Raw genomic sequence first — 24,550 nt, forward strand, 5'->3', positions numbered from 1 at the left:
GCCTAGAGTACACGGGTGCTTGAGTGCTTTATGAGTGCTTTTCTATCTATATGTGGCGAACGCTGGCCATATATCGGAGGTTCGCTAGTCGGACTAACGTTATCCCTTTGATCCGACCTATCAGATCTCATCACTCCCAGCGGGCACATCACGTGCAATGGGATCGACCACTAATGGCATCAAGTGGGTGGTTCAACAGGAACTCTTGAAGGAGAAGCCCACAGATTATGCTGTATTCAGCAACGTCCAGCCCGGCTTCGTTGGTAGTGCAGCCGATAACCATGAGCTTATCGGTAGCAAAGGGGCCAGTATTACATACGAGCAGGCATCCCGTCGCATGGTAGTCAAGTTGCCTAGTGGTCTCCATAAGACCGCGGAGTGCAATCTCTCGGGATTAATCGAATTCGATAGACACTTGGTGGGTCTCAGTGGGGAACTCAAGCTAATTGGGATGAAAAGGGTAGCGAAGGTCAGGTCTGCAAAGAGCTAGACTCATGCTGGCAGCCTGGTGTCAACCGTTTGCCTCCCAAGCGAATTTCGAAATGGCTGACAATTGTCGTCGACAGTGGGTGGACAGAGACTTTCCGGCATCTACGGTCAGATGCTAGGCTTTAGATCGAACTCTTTCAAGGTTATGTGAGGGCCGTAGTTCTCATCCCCATAAAAAGGCTACTAGACCAACTGACTTTCGAAAACGGGTCCCAACCAGCGTTTCGTCAGGTCAGGGGAGCACTCGCATAAAAACAACATACTCGAAGGTTGTTGACGTGAGGTGCAGAGCGAATAATCAGATGATTGTCACCTAAGGCCCGCTGACAATCTCAGTTCAGAAGATGACGCTGTGTGAACCCCAATCTGACCTTGAGGGTGACTTCGTTGTGGATATATAAAGGCTTCTATATATAGCAAATTTTACTTAGGATGAGAAGTTGTTGAAAGAACGGGAATGGCAAGCAGAGAAAGAAGGCGTCGGCGAGGACGGGAGATAGTTGAGGTCGAGGAGGGCGCTAATTGAGAAAGATTTTATCAGTGTTCTTTCTTTTTTTCTCCTTTTCTCTATTCTTTACTTCATCTGCGGCGTGCCAATGGTAGATTCATATATTCGCATTAAAGCGATGAAAGAACAAGACAGCTTCATTAGTATCTAATTTGTAACATGCCTGACTATGATTGCATCGTTTTGATTGTTTTATCATGTTGAACTGGTTAAGAATAATAAAAAGATGAGTAATGTCCGTTGACAACGGTATCGAAGACTAGAAGGGTCGAAAACCGAAAAAGACCTGCTCACTGAGTAGTGGCCTGTCTGTCTATAATAGCAGGTCGCCCCATTTAGAGTCACAATGAGTGCAGTACATTTTTGATGCATCAAAAGCCCCTGAGTTATATCTCGGAACCTGCTCAACCATAAGTGTGAGAATATCGACTCGTCCAAGCCTTGAATCCCGAAATAACTAACAATGCTTCAACATCAGTACTGTCATCCTTTGCCAATATCCAATTTTGTTCCAATTTTCCACTAGTCCATCAATTTTGCGATCCTTCAGAGTCATATGCAGAACCTAAGGTATAACGGCGTGTACCTCAAGCAAGACAGGACTCGGGAACTTATAATGAGGATCATGATCAACGAAACTGACTTTCCCGGATTCTGGCAAGTATCTCAAGGAGATGACACTAGGATCACAATCTCTAATCCGATACGAATGTTTCTCAATCGCCTCCAAAGATACTAGACCTGCACAAAACTGAGATTGGAGGGATATACCCATTGTATTAGCATTACGCCACAAAGCAATATGTTCAGGACTCAAATCCAGGGAAGGAAAATAGCGCACCAGCGCTTCTCGGAACAACCCAGAGTGCGGCCCAGCAAGAATGCTCGAGATAATATGAACCACTCTCGAACAATTTAAGACTCCCTTGTATTTCAGACCATGGTAAGTCTGCTCGCAGTCAGGCATACCTGTTAGCAAGCATCTGAGACCATCGCGGGAGAGAAAGGCATTCTGAAGTTTTATTAGACGATTATTTCCTCCTTCATCTTCCATTTCGAGTTCCTCATAACGTGTTATTGGATACCCAATTCCACGTGGCATCACAACAAAAGGTGTTTGTGGTTGTGCGTACATGGGGGGCAGGAGAGTCATTAAGCGAAGGCTCGTCTGCTGTTGGTTGAAAATGAAGGAAAATATCACGTATTCTTTACAATTAGATATCCACAAACCTAAGATTAGTTGCTGCGGCTTCCTGGTTTTCCAGGGTTTCCTCAATCACGTGAAGTATATGCTGAGGTTAAACATATTTCTAATCCATAGTTGTGAGGCTTCATGTCTTTATCCGTCAAGGACTACTAACCAAACATATATCAACTTTATTCAAACAATAGCTAGCGTGAGAAGGCTAACATAGAGCGTTTGAGCTATGACAAGACTTTTGCGAAAGGAACAGGAACAGATGCAATGACACTTATATGGCACTTAAGTAAGTCCTAAGTCCGAGTCTGTAGGCCACTCAGGCATCACATATGCATCGGAACTATTTTCAGGAATATAATCAAACAACCCCACCTCATTGGTACCGGGAAACCCTTGAAGGCCCTCAAAGATGTCGTTTTTCCAGGAAGTACCTTGGAAGAAAATCTGCAATGAAGGGTCGATTTCGAAATTTGTCGGGTGCATGTCCGTGTCCTCGGGTGCTGTTGGTTGTTGCGTAGTTCCTGGATATGAATTCAACCCAAGGTCTGATGTATGGACAGGCAGATGCTGTGCTGGTTGAGATCGATCTCTGATTCTATTTAGGACTTCTAGACATCTTGCTGCGGCTTTGTTGTTTTGACTTAGATTAGCAAGGCAGTCGCATGCCTTGGAAAAGGAAGAAACCAATAATTCCTGATGAACTGCTGCCAGATCCGTGTCCGTGGGCTGACATGGTTTTAAATGATGAATACTAAGAACAATAGCTGCCTGAAAAAGAAAGTAAGTGGCATACCAGCTGAGACCAGTATGCAAGGCATCGGCTTGGTCAACGCAAAAGATCGTGATGCTCTGAACAGTTGTGAGTGCAGCGTTTTGGCACATTACAAATGCCTCTTCGATATCCTGTGGGAGTTTACACAAACGCTGAGTTCCCCACCAGAGCATCATTCGCAAGTTTTGCTCCTTCCAGCAGACTATTGCTCGCGGGCCACGGAACCACCTTGGAATGTCTTGGGATGTGAAATAGTCAGGTAAAGATAGTTTCCAGGCTTGGAGTTGATGGTCGAGCGAGCGTGAGATACCTGGGTTGAATGACTTCTCATTCGGAGCACCGACCACGTCACTGTAAACCATGTTTCCAATAGTTGCCAGACGTGCTTGTGCAATAATGGCCGAATAAGTGGTTGCTTTATCCATTGGTTCTGGAAGAGGCGAATTCATGGAACAGTCCTGGAAATTGACATCAATTATTGTCCCTTAGAACGGAAAATTGTTTTCACTTACGGAGTCGTCAATGTTACGAGGGTACCGAGTTTCGATGAAGGAGTTAGATATCGTGGTAGGTCTTCCGGTGGTGAGACTCAATCCACTGTCAAAGCAATAAATGATCCACCAGACAACCCTCCTTTGTTCGTGCATTAATGTGTTATTGCTCGTTACCGCAGGTGGCTCGCGATGTAGGCCAAGCCCAAGAGCCATCCTATATGCAATTCCAATGAAGTTGTACCCTGTGTTGGGCCTATTTCGCTTTTGAAGGTAGTTACCCTGTGTTCAAGTTAGTAAAGGAGAGCCGGACGAATGAATATGTCTGATTACAGCTTACCATAAGAAGAAAGGCTTGCACAGCGAGGAGAGTTCCTGACTCCAGCATACGCATTGACATGTGTGACCGTGCAGCGATGTAGAATCTTGACTGCTCTGTCTCCGGCCCGCCAGCAAGAATCCATTCCCCAATTGCTAAAACAATATGGAATATCAAATGCCATCTCGAGCAGGCGTCAATTTCTGCACGGCTCTGGTATTGCTGCCGAAATGTTTTCTCGTGTAGTATCGGGTATGACGGATTATAGAACATGAAATAGGAGTCAACTAAACTTTCTAGAACAGCTGCGTTGCTCAGGTTTGCCGATATTGATAGCTGATTGGTTGCACCGGTAGCCCGAGGCGAGTTCTCTGGGACAGGATACCCAGGAAGCAAGTTCGAGATAGTTCTTAGAAGATGGGACCCTGAACTATTTCCTAAAAACGCTATCAGAACAGGCCCCAAATTACGGTTTATATTGTATTACCAAGATATCCCGACCCTGTGGTTCTTGTCGGCAGTGATGCCATTCCATCTAAATCGTCTGTTTGCGAGGGTGAGGTCATCGAAGATTCGTTCCACTCAAACTTGTCTGTAGAAGGGGCATTTTCTCTTGCAGGCTCGGAACATCGTTGTACTTCAGGTGAAGAATCATTGCTATTGCCAGGCGTTTTCACTGTTCTCAAGGCTCTCTCAATGTCAACATCCGGGTTGAGCTTCTGCAACAGCCTTTCCAAATTGGCAGATCGATTTTCTAGTTCTTCCAAATTCCTACTTATTTTAGAGGTGAGATGATCCAAGGTAAAAAGAAGAACTAACTTCCTTGTTAAAGGCGTGCGAGGCGGTGGACGAGCAAAGACACATGATTTGTGATTTCGAGAGCAATATAGGCAAGGCAAAGTGCCCGAACACTTGGTCGTCTGTAAATGATCTATCGAAACAAAGCGCACTATCCAGGTAGCTTACCTTGCTTTTGCGTTTCTTTATGATATGCGAGCACCTTATTAGCTGATAGCCTTTCCATGCGCATCAAATCCACCCACCCTGCATTCTGTACACTGCGGACATCTGTCAACCGGATAAACGGGCCACAAGAGAAAGAGAAACCTACTACCCGGATCTCTGCGGGCCCTGAACCAACATTCGATGATTTCGGCATTGTGAGAGATGATCAGTCATCCGCAATAGAGTGTAAAAATGCAAGTTTGCAGTTACTGAGATATCATCATATGATCACGTGCGATTCAACCGGGCCACAGCCTTCCGAAAGCATAGTACCCCAGATCCAATTTTCTCCACCATGCGGGCGTGAGAAGTGGGGAAGAATTTACGGAATACATCAAGCCGGCCTTGGCTTGAGAATGGCATTGGGACTGCAGCGACTTTCTTGTCGAAGGTGGCTATGCATTGCCCTAATTGATGAGAAAATGGCTCTTGTCGTTTAATCTTAGATGGTACAAGTCTACCACGAGTTGAACACATATATGGCGAGTATGAAAAGGATTGTCTTCGTAAATGCGAGTCGAGTTTAAAGGCAATCATAAGATGTTACGTTTTGAATGCCGATCCCAACGACGGTAGATTCAATCCCCTTGGCTCTTCGGGTCATCAACACTTTGGACAACCACATTCGGCTTGATCAAATGCGTCCGTATATCCAAACCATTGGGAAGGTCGTTGTTCTCGACTCTCCGAACAGCATCCTCCCACGAACTCTCAATGCCGTTTGCAAGGTGTCGCCCAGCAACATGCTGTTTGGCTATTTCCGTGTCAACATCCACCAACGAAGTATAATCCACATGCTCAACAATTTCGGACAATGGAGCGATGTCACGAGACAAGTAGTTCCTTCAAGGATTATAAACAAGATATCTGGGGATACACAAATACCGTTTTCAAAAGGATCCCCTACCGCATGGTCAAATTGCGGCGCGTAAAACATTTCTTTCATATGTCCGTCTTGCTGAGATGGATGGTTTTGACCAATTGCAGTATCCCCGCTGCGTCGAAAGCCCAGTGTGCGCCGCGGTGCGTATACGCGTCTTGGCAATTTGGTAGTCAATCCAGAAATGCCTCTGAATAATAGAAGCCGTCCATCGGGAGCGTGATAGCGAGGGGCTTTGCGACTTGCGAATTAAGACGTCTAGCCACGGCTTTTGCAATTGTAGACTTTCCTGAGCCTGGAGGGCCGCTGAGAGCGATAATGACTTATTCTAAGGCGCATTTATCACTCTTCTGAAATTTTTATATATGAGACCCTGGTAGCAAAGCTCTCATAGACATGGCCCATGTTTGTGCACAGAAATGGATAATATCTTCTGCATTGAGTAGATTTGTCCCTTTCCCCTCTTTTTCTTCAGTTTAGGCTTCATAGCCATCGACAGTCAAATTATCCATTCTCCATCTTTTCTCATGTGGGTTATTTCCAGGTCTTCGCTAAGGTGGTCTGGCGCCTCCACATGCCATCGGGCCACTGTCAACCGTGGAGGATCTGCAGGTTGCACTTGCAGTAATCCGGGTACTCTTGTCCGCTTCACATGGTGAGCATCCCATCTTCGATCAACATCAACTTGTTATGTACTGAATGAGTGGGACTCGTAGACTGTCGGCTGGCTATGGCTTTGGCCTTTTTTAATTACTGGAAGTTCATGGCCATGCTTCAGGGAAGCATCCATGACTAGCAAACCGGATTTAAATTCTGCCCTGTTGCAAGTTAGACATTTCAAAGTATGGGGAGCTAGGCATTTTATTGTTCCTACTATTTAATCATTGGATGTGGTTGTTGACTTTGGACCTCCGCGTTACAACCATCGGAACAGAACCGGCCGACCAACTCGTCGATTACGTGTAACTGAGAGGATATTTGTCTTGTTTTCTTCCTTTTCTTTTCTTATCTCGTTATTTCCCTCTCTGCGGTGAATATTAATAACAAAGAACTATTTAAGTGAATGACGAACAGCCTTCGTCCTAGGGTTAGCTTCGGAATAGCAACACAGGAGGACTGTCGCGTGGTTACCTCCATTCTCTAAGTGAGTCTGCCATGCTATTATAAGATCCTACACTGTGCTGCGTTTCTCTCGCGATACAATCTTTCTCTCGAGCACAGCTTCAGTTAATCAAAAAGATAACGCAGAGCGAACAAAACATGGATTCAACCGCGAAAAACCCATCGTGCCTTCTCTATGGTCCGTTGGATGCTCGCTTTGAGGACCGACCAATTCCTGTTCTTTGGAATCCACACGATGTCATTGTTCGAATTGCCTATACCGGTGTTTGTGGAAGTGATGTGAGTAACCCCGGTATCGAAATCACTAGCAGACTCAGTGGCGCAACGCTGTCATGTCCCAGTCAATCTCGGCCTTACTAACATTTCTTCGACCAGGTTCATTTCTGGCTACAAGGGGGAATCCGGACCTTCGTGTCCGAAACTCAACCCCTAACAATGGGTCACGAAGCATCTGGGACTATATACGCAGTGGGCTCCGCGGTGACCTCCCTCCGTCCTGGGGACAAAGTTGCAATCGAACCCGGCTACCCATGCCGCCGTTGCCACCACTGCAAACACGGCCATTACAACCTCTGTCCAGAAATGAAATTTGCAGCCGATCCCCCCGTGCTACACGGGACACTTACCAAATACTTCATGCTCCCTGCTGACTTCTGTTACAAGGTGCCTGAGAGCATCAGTCTCATAGAGGCTGTTCTGATGGAGCCTTTAGCTGTTGCCATCCATGCTGTGCGCCAGGCAGATGTCAGACCTGGGAAGAGTGTTATTGTGTTTGGCGCTGGGACTGTTGGGCTGTTTTGTGCGACTGTTGCTAGGGAGTTTGGTGCTGCTGTGGTGGTTTCTGTGGATATCATAGAGCGCAAGCTTTCCTTCGCGCGGCGCTTTGTTGGTGAATCTGTGGGGAGAACGGTCCTTGCTGATTCATCTCTTAACCCCGAAGAGAACGCAGCCCGCTTGGTACAAGAGCATGGGTTAGGGGAGGGTGCTGATATTGCTATCGACGCATCTGGTGCTGAGATGTCAGTGCAAACAGCGTTATTCTCACTGCACAAGGGTGGAACTTATGCTCAGGTTGGTATGGGAAAGCGCAAAATTGAATTCCCAATATCGGAAATGTGTGAGAAGGAGATTACTGCTAAGGGTTGTTTCCGGTATGGAGCTGGAGACTTTGATTTGGGGGTGCATCTTGTGGGATCGGGGAAAGTGTCGTTGTCTGGACTGGTGACAAACATCTTTCCATTTGAGTCAGCTACTGAGGCGTGGGAAACGGCTAAGCGTGGGGAGGGGACGAAAACGTTGATTGAAGGGCCCAAGGATTGAACACGTGATTAACCGGCATGTACATTCTCTTGGTGAGGGTGATGAATATGATTGCTTATTGACATGCTATAATTGCGCTTCTATATATTGGCAAAGTATCGTGGTCTTTGCTTCTGTTCTTAATCGCACATGTCAAGATGGGATCTACGTTACACAACTATATCACTTAATATACATATATAGAGGCCGTACCGGCTACTCGGACAACCAGCCACACATGCTGCAATGTAGAGCTGCAAGTATCGTAAACCATACCGTACAGCGATATCAATAAATCAACAACACACTAAAGTACGTGCTATACGCATACAATAAACATGACTGACATCCCCTCACGTCCACGAGTCAAGGGGCTAACCGGGAACGCAGCCCAAAAGACAGAAAGTGACGAGTCGACTGATATGCATCTAGGATAGTAGATATATACATTGACTATGGCGTACTCCGTAGATAGTCTACAAACACGAAGCAGAAAACTGCTAGACTATGTACCGAGCATTGCATGAATACTAAGTTTGGATAGATCGGGATAATTTAGTGTGAACGGCGCGTATAGTTATACAGCGTGATCGAGTGATTGATCGATAACCATCGCTTTATTGCATGCTATTAACGCTTAGATTCAAATTCCAAAGCAGACAATGCCTACCATCAAGTGATCGCCCACGATCGACGCGGCGGTGGATATCGATATCCCTGAATAGAAGCAAACCATTTCTTGCATCCGCATACTGTACAGTACACCGTACAGCATCCATATGAGGTAAACCGCAGACGTACAAAATGTGAGGATATCCTTCGCTACCAAAGGATAATCACAAAAGTAGGACGGGGATCGGGTATTGTTATCGACGCATGATCATTCTCCGGAACAACAACGGATGCGTGAGCTTTCGCGCCGTTACCTGTCATTGAATCTGGGCGTTTGATTATTGTTCGCTATTGAAAACGTACGCCCCCTACAAGTAACCAAGGCCATTCCGGGTACATAGTTCGTCGGAAGATGAGTTTCCGGCTTGAAATACTGGACCAGTGTAATATCCGAGGACGGAAACTCCCAATGCGTCATGTGATGTTTTGCCTCGGCTCAGGGGCCCCGGTTTTTTTACCGGATGGGGATGTGTAAGTCCTCGTGACCAAACCTGGGGTTTTTGCCACTCTGGGGTTATCCGCAGACTATATCATACTGTGTTAAGCGAGTTATTTTTATGGGTTTGAACCCGGATAGATGGGCATGATTTCATTCCGGTCCATGGCTATGGCCATGGTTTTGTTGATCGTCACTGGTGTACTTGTATGTACTTGCATACAGACGTAGTCTGTACAGGTGATGAGATGGTGAAACATGCTAGTAAGAGAGCGACGCATCGAAGGAAGCCGGTTAGTAGCAGAACTGCGAAACAAGATATAGCTCGTCTGACTACTCCGTACTCCGTACGGAGCACTGTGCTGAGTTATAATTAGTGAAGCATTGGTTGTATGCCTTCCGAGGGGGTAGTACTGGTACGCCAAACGGGGCAGTATACATCAAATGACCCTGTTTATGCATGTATTCTGTACGGGATGCGCTCTTGTACAAGCTCTAGCCCTAGTATGCGGCTTTTACAGTCTGGCCCCGGCGCGGCACGGAAAAGGGTCCTTTCTTCCCTTTGCCGCTTGCAGGGTATAACCAACAATGCATATCTGTACACAGCCTGACGTGGACTCACGCTCACATGAGCCCGGGAGCATGTAACTGTGCCACTTGCAGACTGACAGTCGGTTCCGGCGTGTTGGGAAACACGGAGCTGGGCATCTGCCATTGTTTGGCCCCGGATTGGAAACCGTAGCAGCGTTTGGCTCTTGTGACCATTGCCCGAGATTGGGCACAAAGGACTAACTACTCCTACTCCGTTTTCCGTTTCATCTTTTGACGGTCGAGGATATCCGCCAGGGATGAACCGGAAGACGTAACAAAGGGGCGGTAACGTGGGAGATGTTCGCATGATACAGACCAGATAAAAACGAACGTATCATTGCAGAAAAATGTCCCTAAATACCAGTGAGGATAAAGAATTGATCAACCAGATCGGAAGTCTGGCGGTGGTTCCCCGGGCCGGTCAGGTATGCAACGAGAAACGATTGGGACATGCCACACCGATCCAGGAGCATCACAAAAAGCAAAACCCCGGAAGATCCCTATTAAGGCCAACATGAGGAAGGGCCAAACAGGATAACAGGCTATCTCGACTATCGGAAAATTTGCAAGGTCATATGGCCGTCCCAATTCGGTAAGCAAACAATTACAGAAAGGGGCGGAAGTGGGAAGCATTTCCGGTGGAAGAAAAGGAAAAAAATTTTTTTCCCTCTGCAAAGCAACGTGACTCAAGACCGACAGTTCTCGAACTCCTAAGGAAAAAAAAGAAAGAAGAATCCGAAATCCGGTGGCCATATAGCAAACAGTTGAACAGAGCGCGGTGTCTTTTGTATCATCTAGTTGCAACAATTGCAACAGCAATGAAAAAAGAAAGTCAAAGTCAGCAGGACAAACCGTGTGGCGCACGACGGAAGCAAGCAGGGCCGCGAATCCCTTAATTTCTTCTTTTGTTGTTGATGAGAATTGATGTGATGATTATTGTTGCATGATGAGAATATAGAGTAGAAGGCAAGGCGGGCCTGACTGAAGTTGATCGCGGGCGCCAATCATTGGCGGGACCTGGTCAAGTGACGGATGAATTGTCCAAATCGCTGACTAAGGCGAGCGATAGGTCACAGGATCTGGATGATTGGTGTCTAGACCGCGACCATTCAGTTGGGCAGTCTATGCGAGCACCGAGTAACCGCTTGTTCTTCATGACATTATTGTATGAGAATCACCAGACTACTCTAAGAGACAACTCATCAATCACGGTACTCTATCATTAACCGCTGTCAGTTTGTACTTTTGTGGTTCACTCTTTTACTTGTATGTATGCTTCTATATGGCCGTATTCTGTATCAACATTTGTAGTGGAACCTCCGGAAACAGACCGGTAAAATTACTGACCCACCGCTGGGGTACAACTTCGGAAGTACGTAATTTATGACCAGTGAATTTTCAGGGCGGTAATAAAACGGACCATTCCAACCGGCTGAAATTCTGACCGCCATCATCCATCGTCCAATCAAAAAATTGAATCTGGAACCTGCTTTTTGGGACTCCCCTGTTCGCCCCTCGCAATTCCTGCTCCGATGGTATTCATTACATACGCTACCAACCCATACTACATTGTAATATATACCCATACATACATACTGTCTCCACTCCCTAATAACAGGTATTTCCTCCTTCTTCCGCTCCACCTTTTTTCTCTCTTTTTCGAGTCGTTCTTCTTCCGTTTCTCCTTCCCACCACCTACTCTCTCTCTTTTCTTCACCAGCCTACCTCATACGGCTTCAATCCTCTTACTCCGTCGATTCCACCCCTATCCCCATTCATCTCTCCTACCGTCGGTCGTTTCTACCTTTTCCGCATCCAACTTAGCAGAACGGGCGTGAAGAAAGACAAGGAACGAACCAACAATTTTGAAGGAAAGAGCAAGGACAAAGAAAATTGTCGAATTAGCTCAGGACTTAGGAAAGGGAAACCCTGACATCCAACGTGACCTACGAAAGCCCGTGGAAGGGATCAATTAGCGTTCTCTATACCTTGCTAGGTCTTCCGCACCATTGTGTTACTCTCACCCGGATTGAATTCGATATCTACGACGATCCCCGTTCATCCGTAACCGAATCTTTTCTTGGAAAGCACCCCATTGATCGGCTGCATTCATTGCACAGGCTTTGTTGCAGCTACGGCGCCAATTCCGTTCTATTTGATCGGTATTCTGCAGCGCATCCTGCAGACCAAAAGCTCAGGTCATCCGGTGGTATCCTCTACAAGTTCGCGGTGTACTCTCACCATCGTTACTCTAGCGCCGTACGACCGCACTCGGGGGAGACGGCGACCCCGAAATCGACGACAAGTTCTCGAACAAACGAAAAGGATCACGAGCGTTTAGAACCGTGGCTTCATCAGAAAGGACAATATGTTTCCTCGCTTGGCTACTCCGGTATTGACCGTGGATACGGAAAAGATCCACAAGGTAGATACGGCAAATGCGCAGAGTTTACATGGGATGTGGATGGGTAAGTTTATTGCTATCTTCTGTGCTACCTTTGATTAATCTGGGCTGACAATGTATCTCTTACGAAACAGTGTTCTCGAAATGTGCCGATTATATGGACCAAGGTCGTCGATTGGAAAACCTGAGTTGGAGATTATGGACGCGGGAAACATTTTGCGTTGACCCTGAAACCTCGAGTGAGGCGTCGGTATTGCCACTTCTCCGCTCCGAGGCAGGTGACCTGCCCGACCTTTCTTCCAGTGTCGAATCCGCGGCCTCGGACCAAGCGGAGAAAATCGAACACCACATCAAACGCCCCAAATGTGACTACAAGCCGGCAGTAGTTCGTGAAGATTCCATGCTTAACCTCGGTCGCGGAAAGGAGAAGCACATTACGTCTTCTGGCTTGGAACGAATGGTACTTAACATCAAAGAGAAGAAGGATCTTCAACCTATTCCTCCTACCATGACAGTATCGCCACCCATCGTTGACATTACTACACGCTCCTCTACAAGACTCTCCTCCCCCACTCCTACCCCGCCCTCGACCTGCACCGCAAAGGAAGTTCCAGTTCGTCCATCGTTGGTACGGAAACAACCCATCGACTCGACCGAGTCATGCTCGACCACTGCGCCCGAGAACAATGACAGCGATGTACCACAACAGGACGCCTCTGATACGAGCGTTTCTTCCTCTGGTATCATTCCGACCCGTCCCGGTCTGATCAAGTCTCCTAGCATCGTTCGTGGATTCTCTCCTTCGCAAATCTCCTCGTCATATCGCTCGCAGCCCAGGTTGGCTCCCGAACCCCGGAAAATGAGCACACCCGTACAACGCAGGCCATCCCCTCTGAAAAAGAAGGGTGGAATGTTCACACTGGGTGGTTCGTCTGGCGATGATGACGAAAGCTCCTTTGACGATCGTATGCTGGCCCAACAAACGCACCGCAGCTCTCTTTCGGATGAATTGAGCAAGCCTACAACCGTCGCTCCCAGTCCTATAAAGAAGGTGACTACATTCAAGGACCAAGTTGGCACGATCGACCCACCAAAGGACGACAGCCACGACAGCGATGAAGATGCGATCGAGACCGACGATGACGATATCTCCGAAAGTGCTATCGATGATGATGATGAAGACTCTGATTGGGAAGATTCAGTCACGGAAAGTGGACGATCCAGTGTGGAGGAGAACCGCATGTTCCAGCGTGTGGATTCTCGACCCAACCTTGTATCACGTCGCTCCATGCTCACCATGATGATGAATCATCCGAACAAGTTGCAAGGACCTGCTTTCCGTTCCAGCCCTGCTCTCCAACGACAGCGATCGCGTCTGACATGCCCCAATGGTCCGTCGTATCCCATTTCTCCGCCTGAAGATGGGGACGACTTGACAATGCGTGGTCCTGAAGTGCCGCGATCTAAGCCGATAATTGTGACACCCAATCCGCAATCAGTCGCCCATTCGCCGCGGACTACGCGCAGAAACATGCTTGCTACCGAGTTGACCGAATCTCTTCGACACCATCTCCTATGGGAGCGTCAGCAGAAGGGCGCAACAGCAAACGCCTTCTTGAAGCGACGACACACTGCCCATGATATGGCCAACCTGCAGGAGTATCCTGGAGCCAAAGGAGCTCGGGGACAGACCAACCAACATAAGGAGAAGGATCTATCGAAAGGCAATGGTTCCTATTCCAATTATACCGACTATGGACCGTGGGAATACCATGCCAAGGGATGGTAGAGACCTCGTTGCTTCTTCATTTCTCGACTTCATCTCCTCTTTTCATCTCTTTCATTCTTTCTTTTCACCGAGTCACGACTCGCACATGTGCCGCTTCGTTTTTCTGGATGGGTTAATGTGTTTCCTGACCTTGATACCCGATTCTTTACCGACTTTGCTTCACGTCTTTTCTCAGTGAAGACCACCGATAGAATACCCTTGTGACAGTTACGATCACGACGACTCTGCATAGCATCTTGGCGCACTTGAGGGATTTATTTTACGTTCATCTGTGGTCTTATTTCTTCGTTCGGTTTTTCTTTTTTTCATCTTCACACTGCATGGCCTCGGCTGTTTGTTTCTATGATCTGGGCTATTTAGAGGACCGCCTCTATGGAATTAATTATCTTGTACAGTTTTGTTTCTTCCCGGTTGCACGGCGATGGCGATTGGGCATTGGGTCATGGTGTGTTTGTTTTTCTTGTACTGAAAGTTTTTTTTCCGCCTTCAAAAATTTCTTTCTTCTGACGGCTACGACTATGCCTGTCATCGCTGCGACTAGGGACCCGGCCTTATTAGGCCACTAAAAATGCATATTTACTTTCTTTGTCGATTTCAGTTTTTGTTTTGATACCAGATACCAAACAGTTTGCGAGTTTTTGGTTCACATGTACCTTACTATCTCCACATCATCATAGAAAAGCATATAAAAAGTTCAAGATCATATGATGCCATGATTATCGAGTACACCGTAGTTTCAGGCCGGGATGCTTCCCCGGACCAGGATAGCTTGACAATGGAGGTGTTCTAGAATCGCACTGATCGCTTTGGTATGCAGGATGATGGGCTGGTTACTTTTATGCAGCCGTGGCTTGTTTATTGAAGAGTCATGTCTTGTGTGACATTTAAAGTCCAAATACTGGAAATGCGACCCGGGGGGAGGGGAAAGGTTCATGATGATGTCTGTTTATTCGGGTACACCGTTCTTGTACAGGTACTGTAGAGAATGCTGTACAATAAGCGACCTTCGCTCATTATTCGTCTTTGAGCAAAATGGAGGTAGTACTCCGTACAACCCTGCACATTCCACTGAGGCAATGTACATCAAACCCTCCACCATGATTGAATGAATACAACACCTTCCAAAACATTCTTACCTCTTCGAACCAATTCACCCCAGGTCTACTTGGGTAGAACCATTGACCCAAAACTTCGCCACCTCACGACAGTCATTACCCGTTTCGGCGACCAGATCGAGTATCCCCCGGCCGGGGATGCGGGAAAGATGGAAGATAAAAGATGCGCTTGAATTTGGTTCTCCGTTGTATAATCCGCCGGAGTTACGCCGCCGCCAAGTGACTTTCCATCCTTGTATGGGGTAATACAAAGTACCATGTTAGTCAATAGTCACCTGACCCAGCCAAAAACAAGGGTGTTATCCTATTTCTCCCGATACCCCAAACGTGCTGACCAATAGAATTTTGTGGATGAGGGTTGGGGGGAAAAGAAAAGTAATTATATGAGCTAATTGGTTGAACCCCACGTGCTGGAAGGCCTGTACAAAGAGAGGAAATTTGCGGCTCAGCTTGTGGGGTCAGAGGGGATGGTTGTGATTCGTTGGGGTTTTGTTTTTGGTTTTTGGGTTGGTTCTGTTTTACTGTACAGGTACCGGCTATTGAGTGTATAAAAGGTGTATTTGTATGTATATGTACTTGTACGGGTATGGACATTTACGGGTATGTACAAGTATAAGTACGCAGTGGATCAGTTCTGACACCCGCAGGAATTATGGGGCTTTGGGGATTTCGTAGATGAAGTCGATGGCGGGCTAGAGCTGAGCTGGTTTTGACCGTTGTTTGAATGGGAATTTTCGGTGATTTGTTGGCGTTTCTTTCTTTCCTTTTTTTGTAGGGGCGCGGGTATGTACCTTTTTCTGGCTGCGGAAGGCATACGTGTAATCCGTAGTTCTCTTAACCCTTCCATTGCACTTCATACATGATGGATGTTATTCTTTATTCTTCTTTTGGCTGTACAGGCTACGTACAGACTACGTATTATAATGGGTCGTCGTTGTCGGCATGACATATGCACGGAAAACTCCGACAGAATCTAAAATCGCCGACTGAGAGTCTCGGCATGCCGAGGACAGATTCTCGGGGCACACTGGGCCGGGATTATGTTGTTTTCCACGCGAAGAGTTTTCATTGTTTGCTTTTTTTTTTCTTTTTCTTTTTTTTTTTTTTTGTTCACTGTGTTTTGTTTTCGCTTCTCGTTAAAACTGCCAATATATCTTTGCGTAGGAAGTAAGTCAAATGCAGATATAGCATAACTCCAGCAGCATACCTTGTATATAGATAACACTTACCCCTACAAGTATGTTCTGTGCCCTTACACTACTCCACACATCCACCATAAAAATCTATCTTGATCCAAGCGTTCCAGCTCAGTCTGTCGTCACGGACCGCTGCAATCCGACGACTCGGGTGGATGCCGAGACAAACGGGCTTGTACAAATTGGTTCTAGCACTTGTTCATTGTGGAGCTTTGATGGGCAAGACCGATATCAACCATACGGAGTATTTCTTGCTCGGATTGGTATTGTGGTCTAGTTAAATAGGTTTGGGATGCGTGTTCTGGATCATTGGAGTACGTTGAGTTGGATACGTACTTGTAGTGCGGAGTATAGAATGTTGTTAACATGGATGGGAGTTGTACGAGATGTAAATGTACTCCGTACGGAGCAGAAGACACCATAGATAGACATACGAGTATGTGCATTGACAAAAGAGAACATATATGTGGTTCACTGTCACATGATTCATCACAAGCTCCATCAGACCTGACTATGTAGCTCTGTTGTGACATTGATTCAATATCTTGGCTGCATTGGCTTTTACCGACTACTCTATTGGATTAAATGTTCTTGTCAGTTGGGTTCTCGCCATGTTGGGTCAGTCATTGGAATTAATTAAACTTGGTGACTTGCGAAACAGAAAGCGATATTATGGGAGTACACTCATCATTCTCCATATCAAGCACGGAGTACTTCGAATACACTTAATCCAACGTTCTCTACCCCTGTACGCAGTACTCGCCTGACCGTAAGTAGGCATATCCGCGATTAACGACGACTTAGCATAACGCCAGCTTTGTACAACCAGCCGAAGTGAACATATTCTGACTCGTAGGCCGCCGTTTCGAGAAACATTCTAGAAATGCGCTTTTCCGGATGCAGCTAGGGCTTGTATTAACGTCCCTGGTAATACGTATCGTGTCATATGTAATTTACAATACCGTACGCGGATATAGAGTATCTTACAAAGTTCAGTACAAGTCTCAGAGTACTACTTGATACAAGGCCATAAATGGGTTTACGCTTTCTATAATCCAGCTCGTCGAAGTTAAGGCTTCGTTATAGAAACCGGATGAGACTTACAATTGCTGGACGTCATATTGACATCCGCCTGTGAATGCCGGAATGTGAACAGGCCGAGGAAGCATTCCCCGACTTTTGTACTTGTATTCCGCATTTTACTAAGAATTAACGTGTCCTTTGAGTTTCCCAAACTCATATATCCCGCTCTATTGGATTCAAGCTCAAGCTCAATTGAGCTCTCCCACGAATCCTTCAACCCCCATTGGCTTCTCAACACAAGACTCGAACAAAAAACCTGCTTTAGAAAATAAATCAATTTCGTAATTGCAGATTTCTGCGTAATAGCGGTAAGTAAAGTATTTCTAGAAACCTAGAAAAAAAAGTCTTCAGGTCCGGTGACCTCTTGAGGATCCCAAAGAAGAAAAAGCTTCCTGAATATTTTCGTGCGGTGGATCGAGGTTGCATTCCCGGTGAACGGCGCGGGGCATTTGGCGGGGAATCTTCGATGCCTTACCCTCAAGGCATATTTTCAGCCTTACCTCGTCGAATTGAATGCCTGTCGGAGCACTATGTTCCATAAATATTCTGGAGGTCTTGCTGGAGTTTGATTAGTGCACTGCATGCCATACTCCGTACGAGGCACATATGACATGACATCTCCGGTTTATTCAGCATATGCTCGCTATGATTCATATTATTAACAGATCGCCACCAAAGCCGAGCATTGAAAGACAATTCCCCATACATCCCCATAGAATGCTAAGGAATGAATATGTATCATGTTCCACTCCGACTCACACTGAGTCGTCGTGACTCAGGGTGGCGTCGACTATCCTTCAACTGTCATTTCCCTTTCTGGCACTCTAGTCACGTGGCAACCCGACCGCCAACGACCACATCCGTAAATTGTATATAGAAACCATATTGGCCACTGGCTACATAACGCAATTATCACCATTACCGTGTCTCTATTAGAAAACCCCTTGCTATTCTCCTGCATTTAGCACCTGTATACACTGCGGGAAATTGGATCTGGTCACCAGATCTCTGAGTTGGCAATTCGATCAACTGGGATCTATTCCTGCCCGAGCTTGTCGCCCATCCAGACGAACAAGTCAGCGTTGGTAATCACTATTATCAGCAGGTCCCCTTTTTTACGCGCCGCACCTGCCGGGTAAATAATATGTTCCTATTGCTTCGCGTGATTGTGCTGGTTGGTTACTGACCGCCTCTCAGGAATCGGTCCATGACCCCGGATTCGGCTAACGAGCCGGTTGATAACGAGATATATATTGAAAGTATGCTTGAGGGTAAGCCATGAAGTCACTATCAATGCCGGGGAAGTCATTTCGAGGATCACGCTGCCTGCACGACATCTGTCATATTTCCTGCTGCAAGTGCGCAGCTATGACAAAAGTTCGCCCTCCATGTCACCGTATTCCAGACCCAGGGCTTGTCGATCGACGCATGGTCCGTCGTCTGGCTGGCTCGATGTCCGTCATCGCGCAGATGTCGGGCGGCTGCTGTGGTCCAGGTGCCGTGCCCGCATTATCTTCAGGCAGCTCAGCTCGTGTCTCTTTCTAAACCTGACAACCCGGCCCGCAACCTTGATCACACGGTCATGCTGATATTTATGGCGCAGGTCAACAGCCCCCGAGAGTGGGTGCTGAGTTGGCAGCCGCTCAGCCTCCGGCTACTGCAGCGCCTAATGCTCAGCAAGCACCTGCGAAAAAGCAGAAGTGCCGCTTTTTCACTTCCCGGAAAGGTAGTTACAATCCATTTGCGGTATCTTGCCGCACCGCTGTTTTGACTTTATGTAATTCCCTATTTATATTATTTTGGCCATCGATTACGGTATCTTGCATATACGGTCTGGTTTTTACAACACTGTATCAGGGCTGGACCAATCCAAGAAACGACATGCAGGACTACTCGTTTTGCTATTTGTTCCTTTTGATTGCCTGGTTTTGAAGATTTCCGCATGATATCGTCATTCTCCCGGATCGCCATTTGCCTTTATTTCCATGTTTCGTTGCTGACACTCGTTAAGGATGCCGGTCTGGCAATGCCTGTCGTTATCTCCATGATACTTCCGCGCTCGAGCAAACCCGTTCACCGCCGGATGCCATCGATCAAGCCAATGGCGCATCCCAGAGAGAAGACCCTGTACAGGGTGTAGCCACCGACCTAGGAAACCTGTCCATGAATAGGCCACGGCCAGTCTCCAAGCCGCCAGTCATTTCGAATCCCGCGCCTGCTCAAAGACCAGTCTCCACAGCTGAGAGCCAAAATCCACGGGAGTTCCAGATCAACCAATTACGTCGTCGTTTCCGTCCAAAGGAGACCAATGATGGCTCCGGGACGACACTGGAGCTGGAACTGGCCCCTTCAGACCCTGATTTCCCCTTTGAGATGGACAAGCTGCAATGTACCCTATACGTTCCGCAATCGTATCCCGGACAAGGAAGACCCAAGCTCAATGTTACTAATACCGACATGGACAAAGCTTTTCAAGATAATGTGGCAAGAGGTTTTGACGACATCGTAGATACGTCGATGCGGATGAATAACCGGGGAACGTTACTTGGTTGGATGAACAGTCTTGACCGTCAATTGGAGCGTCTACTCACGACAATAGAAAGAGGTCCCACGATCAAGTTCGTTGCGAATGTTGGCAGCAGGGAGGCGCCAGAGAGCCAAGCACCAGCACAAGAACAGCAGAAGGTTACCCATGTCTCCGAACAAATTCGTTCTGCTCCAAGATCGCAACCAGTTGCTGCACCGGCGCGTGTATTTACTGTAGAGGAGAAAGCGCAGGCTGAGAAGAGACGGGCAACTGAGACCAAACAGCTGGATGCCCGTCTTGGTAGACTGCCCTTATTCCAGAAATCTGGAGATGGATGTTCTTTCACCGTGCCCGTTCAACCGACCAAGGCAGATAGGCTTCCTGCTTCGCTTCGGTCGATCAAGACGGTGAAACTCGGAGTACCACAATTGTATCCTTTGGAGCCTAGTACGGTTAAACTACTAGGAGTCAACGGTCCTGAAGTTCAATCTGTTGAAGTTGGTTTCGCGCAATGGATTAGGGAGAACAGCCAGCTCAACTTGATGTCACAAGTCAACTATTTGACCAGCAATATGCACAACCTTGCAAAGACACCACTCGAAACGAAATCTGCTCCAACCTCAGTCGAGAAGCCAGCACAAGTCGAACTCTCACAGCAACCACAGACTTCAGGAACGGAGCCTACAGCTGGATTAGAAGATAAACCTCACGTCCATGTTATCCCACGACCTCCGGAATGGTCGATTCCTAAAGTCGAGGGTGACGACGAGGAAGATTCTAGTGGTCTTACCGATTCTGAAGAGTATACCGAGGATGAAGAAGACGGGGGTGCTCCCGTCACGATTTCAGAGCTTAGCACGGCGGAACGTGGTGTTGCACTATCGTTCCCGTTCTTGGAGCTTTATGGGATCGAGCTTCTGGAACTGGTAGGTCTTTATATTACAATACGATGCGAGCGGTGCAAGGAGACGCTTGATGTAAAGAACATCCCCCAGGCGAAGAATAATAGCGACGCGTACACTCCTAAGGCTGAAACATGCAAGAAGTGTGCTAATGCGATGAGTGTTGGTGAGTTGACTGGATAGTCTGGGTATGGTGACATGACAACATAACTGATCGACGATACCTCCCAGGATTTCGACGACAACTCATGCATCCTCATTCGAACCGTGCAGGATACCTCGACCTGGATGGATGTACCGTGGTTGATCTACTCCCCAGGTACAATCCCTCTTTTGACTCCCTGCAACGCTTCAGTAGCTGATAGATTTCCCTCTAGCAACTTTGTCCCAACCTGTGCGGAATGCTCCACAACGTTCCCTGCGCCAGGTATTGCCTCAGTTCGTGGCGAGAGCTCGACTGCTATGTGTCGTGAATGTCATCGGAAAATGGGTATGCATCGTTGATCTTACTTTCCGCATATTGTTCTCTGACAGCCGGACAGTGATGAAGATACCCGAGGTGAAATTTTTGAGAATAGCGTCTGCTGCAGGTAAGCACGCTTGTTGCAACATCGGATGGAATGGATGCTAATGGTCTTAGTTACTTCCCGCGACCGTGCCCCGCGACGAAAGGTTCGTACTTTGCATGTATCATATATGGGAAAGATGGCTAACGTAAACAGCCCAAGGAGGTCCTTGGTATCGTTGCTGGTCAGGAATTACCCCGACGTGGCCGCTGTACGCATTATGCGAAGAGTTATCGTTGGTTCCGGTGAGTGCCTAACCTCCATTTGACATTGTCGCGTACAGTTGCTTACAATAAACAGATTCAGTTGCTGTGCAAAGGTCTTCCCTTGCGACAAGTACGCACATATCCACAACTCTTCCCTCCCCCAACGAATGCATACTAACAACCTCAGATGCCACGACGCAGAAACAGACCACCCTAACGAACATGCAAACCGCATGCTCTGGTAAGCCACCCCCACCCCCAAATATCAACCAGTCACCAGAGATCGAACATAGCTAACAAAATCAGCGGCTTCTGCTCCCGCGAACAAATCTACCGCCCCGAGAACTGCGGAATATGCCACGCTATCCTCATTGGGAAAGCAGGAAGTGGATTCTGGGAGGGTGGTAAAGGGACTCGGAATCGGGTGTTGATGAGTCGGAAGGGTGAGCACTTGACTTCTTTTACTTTGACTTGTACTTGTTGGTTATGGGCTGCTGGCTAATTTGTCTAGATCCACGGAAGTTTAAGCGTCGTGGGGGTACGACGGCGAATGCATCGAAGAAGAAGTAGGCTTGTTGCACAGTGATAGTTCTGGTTGTGTGGTGGATATCTTTACGAGTGGACGAAGTATATGAACCGTAGCGCACTTCTATCTGTCTAGCATAATTACGAGCGAGATATTGACTGTGTACAAACCTTAGGCGAGCATAAAATCATCCTGCATGATTTCTTCATTCAGCGATAAAAAAGAAAGAAAGAAAAAGCACCACCAATCTATTCGGGACGCTCCCCCATCTAAGCTTACACGCCCAATTTTCATTAAGCACATACACGCTTAAACGGCCCATGAGCTCACAAAAGAAAATAATTGAAACCACGTTCACAAAATTTGAATTGCACCATAACAGCCACTGAACATGAGTAACCCCCAGTAGCCATGATAAAAGGTGGGAAATATATATCTTGGTGAAGATTTAAGATAAAAAAAAATTGACAAGGGTGGGGTTCGAACCCACGAGATCTTACGATCAGCAGAAACCTCAGATTATGTCTGACTTAAGTCTGCCGCCTTAACCACTCGGCCACCTTGCCACAGGTTCAGCTACGTCTTCGACTAAGAATATTATGATGTAAATTAATTGACTATCGATGATTCTTTTGACCACTATGCAAGCAATTTGTCTTCCTGAATAGTTTGATTTCAGTGAAAGATCTATTTTTCTGAGACACAATATATAGTGCAAGTAATACACCTGTGTGCTAGCCTGAGTAAGCCATCGAAAGATGTTGAATTGATATAACCATGTACACGCGAATCATAACTTCATATACGTTTCATACAAGAAAAGTAGAAAACTACACAAGGTTCCCACGCAGTTCCTGCTCCCGCTCAAGCGCCTCAAATAACGACCTGAAATTACCAGCTCCGAAACCAGAAAAGTTGTGTCGCTGAATGATCTCAATGAAGACAGTTGGACGGTCCATAAGATGCTACATATTGTTAGTATATCTATCTTCCAGTATCGACTTGGAGGTCTCACCTTCGTAAACAACTGCAACAAATACCCACCCTCATCAAAATCAATCAAAATATCCAAATCCCGAATCGTCTGGAAATCCTCCTCCAGAACAAGACCTGCCTTCTTAAGCCGTACCTGCACATCCTCATAATATGTGTCAGGGACCTTGATGAACTCAACGCCCCGCGCCTTGAGGTTTGTAATGTCGCGAATGATGTCATCCGTTAAAAGTGCAATGTGCTGGACGCCAGCGCCGTTGTAGAAGTCGACGTATTCTTCGATCTGGGATTTCTTCTTGCCCTTGGCGGGTTCGTTGATGGGCATTTTGACGATTTCGTTGGGGGAGGCCATGACTATACTTTTGAGGGCGGAGAATTCGCTGCATTCATTAGCTTAGTTCTCATGCTATAGGGAGGCATATACGCACGTGCAAACCTGGCTGTCATCGACGGACCAGAAACGGTGGAAGCCAAGGGCTTTTTCGTAACTGAATCCTGTTAGCTAGTATCCCAATTAGACAAACAGGATGACTTACTATTCACAAATCTCCTCCATCTCATCCCAATCCTGATTGCCCACACAATGATCAATCCTCTTCAAGAACACTCCCGGCAACAACCGCTCAACTGGATCCTCCACCCCCTTCTCCAACCGATACCCCGGCAAAAACGCCCCCTTATAATCCCCCCTCTCAAGCAACGTATGCGTAGTCTCCCCATACGTCTTTACCCTCGCAACCTTCACCGTACCCCCTTCATCCTTCAATACCTTAACCCCAGCTACAACTCCTGCCCCATTCTTCACCGCAGCCCCAAAAACACTCTCCACATCATCAACCTCAAACGCAACATCTTTCACTGCATCCCCGTGTTTCTCAAGATGTGCGTGGATCTCACGGAGTTGGTCTTGTTCCTCGGCCGTGAAGCGCTCGAGTTTCTCGAGCGAGCGGAGAGGCGAGGTTAGGATGAAGGTTATAGAGCCGTTGCGGATGACGTGCGAGCAGGTTACTCGGGAGCCGGTTTCAAGGCCGCGGTAGGCGATGCGTTGGAAGCCCATGCGGGTAGTGTAGTAGGAGGCGGCTTGTTTCGCGTTGCCGACGTACCAGTGGACATGGTCGTAGGCTTTGTAGGAGGCGAGAGGGGAGGTGGCGCTTGTTGGATTTGGATCTGGGAGGGCTGATGGTGCCATTTTGTTGTGTTCAGAGATTCGGGATTTGACTTGGGCTGATTAGCAAGGTGTGTTTGAATGTTGCTGGGGATGATTCTGGGGATGGCCAGTAGATGAGGTGGTATTTATAAACCATGGTTGACACGACTATCGTCCTGTCTTTGATTTCCTTTCTATGAAGTAGCCGCGACTGATTTGGAAACCATAGAAGCAATCGGGCAAGCCACCGGCAAACAAAGGATGGTGGCGGTTGTTAGCGGGTATTTTAGTGAAGCGGCAACTAACGGGTG

At 47.1% G+C, this 24,550-nt stretch overlaps 6 protein-coding genes and 1 non-coding gene across 7 annotated transcripts; 4 read left to right on the plus strand and 3 right to left on the minus strand.

Annotated features, from left to right (window-relative positions):
• Positions 1–157: 157 nt before the first annotated feature.
• EURHEDRAFT_377708 (uncharacterized protein) lies at positions 158–615 on the plus strand (the record flags this gene model as incomplete). Its single annotated transcript, XM_040778995.1, has 2 exons — positions 158–418; positions 460–615. 2 exons carry the CDS (start codon positions 158–160, stop codon positions 613–615), a joined length of 417 nt encoding a protein of 138 aa, XP_040638861.1.
• A 1,725-nt stretch (positions 616–2,340) lies between these two features.
• EURHEDRAFT_412493 (Zn(II)2Cys6 transcription factor) lies at positions 2,341–4,954 on the minus strand. Its single transcript, XM_040781921.1, has 8 exons — positions 4,892–4,954; positions 4,824–4,838; positions 4,747–4,761; positions 4,600–4,691; positions 4,268–4,551; positions 3,802–4,217; positions 3,483–3,743; positions 2,341–3,428 (listed from the first exon to the last, which is right to left on the minus strand). Exons 1-8 carry the CDS (start codon positions 4,937–4,939, stop codon positions 2,481–2,483), a joined length of 2,079 nt encoding a protein of 692 aa, XP_040638862.1. The 5' UTR covers positions 4,940–4,954; the 3' UTR covers positions 2,341–2,480.
• A 1,738-nt stretch (positions 4,955–6,692) lies between these two features.
• EURHEDRAFT_500603 (NAD(P)-dependent alcohol dehydrogenase) lies at positions 6,693–8,124 on the plus strand. Its single transcript, XM_040785745.1, has 2 exons — positions 6,693–7,066; positions 7,163–8,124. The coding sequence occupies exons 1-2, from the start codon at positions 6,926–6,928 to the stop codon at positions 8,105–8,107; spliced, it is 1,086 nt and encodes a 361-aa protein (XP_040638863.1). The 5' UTR covers positions 6,693–6,925; the 3' UTR covers positions 8,108–8,124.
• A 4,029-nt stretch (positions 8,125–12,153) lies between these two features.
• On the plus strand, positions 12,154–13,978 carry EURHEDRAFT_515481 (uncharacterized protein; the record flags this gene model as incomplete). Its single annotated transcript, XM_040786383.1, has 2 exons — positions 12,154–12,253; positions 12,324–13,978. The coding sequence occupies 2 exons, from the start codon at positions 12,154–12,156 to the stop codon at positions 13,976–13,978; spliced, it is 1,755 nt and encodes a 584-aa protein (XP_040638864.1).
• Positions 13,979–18,265: 4,287 nt separating this feature from the next.
• EURHEDRAFT_412501 (uncharacterized protein) lies at positions 18,266–22,414 on the plus strand. The gene is made up of 13 exons (XM_040781922.1): positions 18,266–18,507; positions 18,570–18,643; positions 18,976–19,098; positions 19,384–20,967; positions 21,033–21,120; positions 21,179–21,291; positions 21,344–21,391; positions 21,442–21,473; positions 21,524–21,612; positions 21,668–21,703; positions 21,761–21,814; positions 21,880–22,016; positions 22,085–22,414. The coding sequence occupies exons 2-13, from the start codon at positions 18,580–18,582 to the stop codon at positions 22,141–22,143; spliced, it is 2,427 nt and encodes an 808-aa protein (XP_040638865.1). The 5' UTR covers positions 18,266–18,507; positions 18,570–18,579; the 3' UTR covers positions 22,144–22,414.
• A 150-nt stretch (positions 22,415–22,564) lies between these two features.
• EURHEDRAFT_t82 lies at positions 22,565–22,665 on the minus strand. The gene has a single exon. It is a non-coding gene; the product is annotated as a tRNA-Leu (tRNA).
• Positions 22,666–22,823: 158 nt separating this feature from the next.
• EURHEDRAFT_412503 (4-hydroxyphenylpyruvate dioxygenase family protein) lies at positions 22,824–24,487 on the minus strand. Its single transcript, XM_040781923.1, has 4 exons — positions 23,629–24,487; positions 23,521–23,580; positions 23,115–23,472; positions 22,824–23,064 (listed from the first exon to the last, which is right to left on the minus strand). The coding sequence occupies exons 1-4, from the start codon at positions 24,279–24,281 to the stop codon at positions 22,930–22,932; spliced, it is 1,206 nt and encodes a 401-aa protein (XP_040638866.1). The 5' UTR covers positions 24,282–24,487; the 3' UTR covers positions 22,824–22,929.
• Positions 24,488–24,550: the final 63 nt, after the last annotated feature.

The sequence above is a fragment of the Aspergillus ruber genome, assembly GCF_000600275.1.
Source record: "Aspergillus ruber CBS 135680 unplaced genomic scaffold scaffold00013, whole genome shotgun sequence".
Classification (NCBI taxonomy): Eukaryota; Fungi; Ascomycota; class Eurotiomycetes; order Eurotiales; family Aspergillaceae; genus Aspergillus; species Aspergillus ruber.